This window comes from Schistocerca cancellata, chromosome 6 (genome assembly GCF_023864275.1).
Source record: "Schistocerca cancellata isolate TAMUIC-IGC-003103 chromosome 6, iqSchCanc2.1, whole genome shotgun sequence".
Lineage (NCBI taxonomy): Eukaryota > Metazoa > Arthropoda > Insecta > Orthoptera > Acrididae > Schistocerca > Schistocerca cancellata.
In genome coordinates, this window is record NC_064631.1 from 648,931,314 (window position 1) to 648,934,437 (window position 3,124).

The 3,124-nt window shown below is 37.8% G+C and overlaps 1 protein-coding gene across 1 annotated transcript; it reads left to right on the forward strand.

The window, feature by feature from the left end:
- The first annotated feature begins 999 nt into the window (after nt 1-999).
- On the forward strand, nt 1,000-2,524 carry LOC126190893 (pre-mRNA-splicing factor 38). The gene has a single exon (XM_049931507.1). It carries the CDS (start codon nt 1,054-1,056, stop codon nt 2,017-2,019), a length of 966 nt encoding a protein of 321 aa, XP_049787464.1. The 5' UTR covers nt 1,000-1,053; the 3' UTR covers nt 2,020-2,524.
- The last annotated feature ends 600 nt before the right edge of the window (nt 2,525-3,124 follow it).

The following is a 3,124-nucleotide window of genomic DNA, read 5'->3' on the forward strand; positions in this document are numbered from 1 at the left end:
TGTGTGTGTGTGTGTGTGTGTGTGTGTGTGTGAGCGCGCAATATTTGCAAAACAATGACATATCTCACAAAGGAATAAATAAAGAAACTTAATATATGTAACCAACGAATCATATAAACTTCTTAATTTGTGGGACCAAGAATAGTATAAATTGTGGATTACATGCAGGAAATATCTCCCTAGCATGATGTGGCAGTTGTTAAATTAAAAATTAGTTATTCAGATTGCTTATATCAACGAATACAATAAGATTCTAAAACCTTGGAACTGTGGAGTGTCTGCAGATGATATTTACATGCCAGCTGTTGGTTAGTTTGCCATTTTGACAGTATTTTCGTCTCTTAAGTGTTGTTTCTTTTATAAATGTGATTGTTCCCTTGATTTATCCCTGTGCGAAATCTATTTTTGGATCCAGTATATCGGTTTCATCTTCCTTGTATTTAACTCATCACAGCTCTATGGCCATTACATGTAGAAAACATTCATATCCGCCCATATGATTTCAGTTGACACCATACTGAAAGTTGCCCAACTACGTTGAATCTGTGGCGTCCTTTGTGAACGGTAGTTCACGATGCCTCTACAACAAGCAACAAGCTGTGGCGCCACATTAAATGCGTGTGTGAATGCGGCTTTAGGAATAAAGTCCCGCAGCCTGTGTTAGTCGGGTTCTTGCTGTATGAACCGAACATTAAAACCTACAAGAAAAATAATCGAATTTATTTGTAACTGACAGATAAAGATATAAAGTTTAATAGTAAAATTTAAGGGACAGGGAAAGGAAGCTAAACTTAAAGAAACAGATATTGAGTGAATAAAGATAATATTATTACGCAGCAATGACCGACTGACCCGAAGGAAAAGAAATAAAAAAGAAACAAACAACTGGATGCATTAATTTCTGTTAGCTACGTCAGTTTTCTTGCTTTGCCGTCGGAACCAGTGTGCTCAATACTAGAATTTCTTGTGTGCGAGGTAGTCCTCTTTGCGCTGTGACATCTTTGGAGTAATGTCTTGTGTCTACTTGTTTATATCAGACTTTAGTTTGTAAATATGGCGAACAGGACTGTGAAGGATGCGAAGTCTGTGAGAGGTACAAATCCGCAGTATCTAGTAGAAAAAATAATAAGAGCTAGAATATATGACTGCAAATACTGGAAAGAAGAATGCTTCGCGTTAAGTGCGGAGTTGCTCGTGGACAAAGCAATGGAATTGCGATATATAGGTGGAGTATATGGTGGCAATATCAAGCCAACACCTTTTCTGTGTCTGGTACTGAAGATGTTGCAGATTCAGCCAGAGAAAGACATTGTAGTAGAATTTATAAAGAACGAAGAATTTAAATACGTTCGTGCGCTAGGTGCAATGTACATGAGACTGGTAGGCTCATCTTTGGATTGCTACAAGTATTTGGAACCACTGTTTAATGACAGCAGAAAGTTACGAAGACAAAATAGACAGGGGCATTTTGAGTTGGTGTACATGGATGAATTTATTGATGAGCTCTTACGTGAGGAAAGAGTTTGTGATGTAATTTTACCAAGAATTCAGAAGAGACATGTTTTGGAAGAAAATAACGAGCTTGACGCCAAAGTTTCAGCATTGGACGACGATATCGATGAAGGTATTGAATCCTCAGGAGATGAAGAGGAGATAGTTAAACCTGTAGAACCACCGCCGCAGGTTGAGAGCCATTATCCGCGTGGGCGAGAAGAGAAAATGAGGAGATCGCCTAACCGCCGGAGAAGCTTGTCTCGCGAGAGAAATCGCGACAGAGAACGGAGGCGAAGCAGAGAACGAGAAAGGAATCGCATGGATAGAAATGATCGTGAAAAGAAAGTACGCCGTAGTAGAAGCAGGGAAAGACGCCACCGTTCGAAATCACCAGTTGGAAGGCAGGGACACAGAGACAGAGGTGAAAGGGAAAGAGAGCATCAGAGGACAAACAGGGGCAACGACATGGATAGAGATATCCGTAGACGCGACAGGGATATGGACAGAAACAGGCAGAGACATTAAGATGTGTTGTGTATTATTCACCGGAGAAATGTTGTGTATTTTGTCTTACTGAAAGTGATACTGTGTGATTTCTATGTTTCACAGAAAATTCATCTAAAGCTGTTAACTTGTGGTAGTTATCTTGTGTATATGTGGAATGTGACGTTTTTTGTCAAGTGTATAAATTACTGCCGATTTGGATAGAGGCTTTACAATAAATGTTTTGAAGTCAACAAAATATTGTAGAAGTTTTTCCCATTTCTGTCAAAACATTGGTGGTTATCTATGGAATGGGTGTTGTTTTGTTTTCAGATGTGACATGAATAGTACCAAATGTCTGCCTGATATTATGTCTAGAGCTTTTAATAAGTTATATTCGCACCTCTTTCCTGTCAATTACATTGTGAAGAATGATAAAACTTCCCTAGTTGAGGTTTCTAATTCATTATGTAATTGTTATAACATTTGATCAGTTTGCAGATTGTGTGTAAGTTACTGCAAGATTGTTGCATCTATATTTATTCAAGTATTGACAGAAAATTAACTGAGTTTTAGTCGTTTGGTTTGTTGCTGAAACGTAGTCAGAATCACTATATTGTAACAGGCTTCTCAACAGTTCTCAGTTAACTAAGGTTCTGCAAATTAAATTAAGATTGGTCTCTCGATGTTTTCTTGTGAGAAAAGAATGTACAAATGAAAGCTGCTATAGAGGCCACATGTAGCTTCATATTATTGTCACCTCTGGCCCTGTGGACTTGTTCTTATTTCCAGTGGAATTGTAAAATGACCTCAGGTTAGGAAAATCACTGTAGCAATTGCTAAACCAAACACTATACAAATACAATGTTCGCATAGGTTGTCATATTAACTGCTACAGTACAATAAATACTAGGATATAGTCATGGACAAATTGTCATGATACATAATACTGTGGCCACTAAACTGAAGAACATATGTTAAAAATTTTGCTCCCCTCCTCATTCCCACTATTCTACAACATATTATATAGTGTAGTTTATCCTAGAAACATTTTGGAGAGAGAATCTCTCAGCATCATTTGTGTTACAGGACTTGTGATTAGTAGGAAATTGTTGGTGGCATTAGTATTTAACTCTAAAGGAGAGTA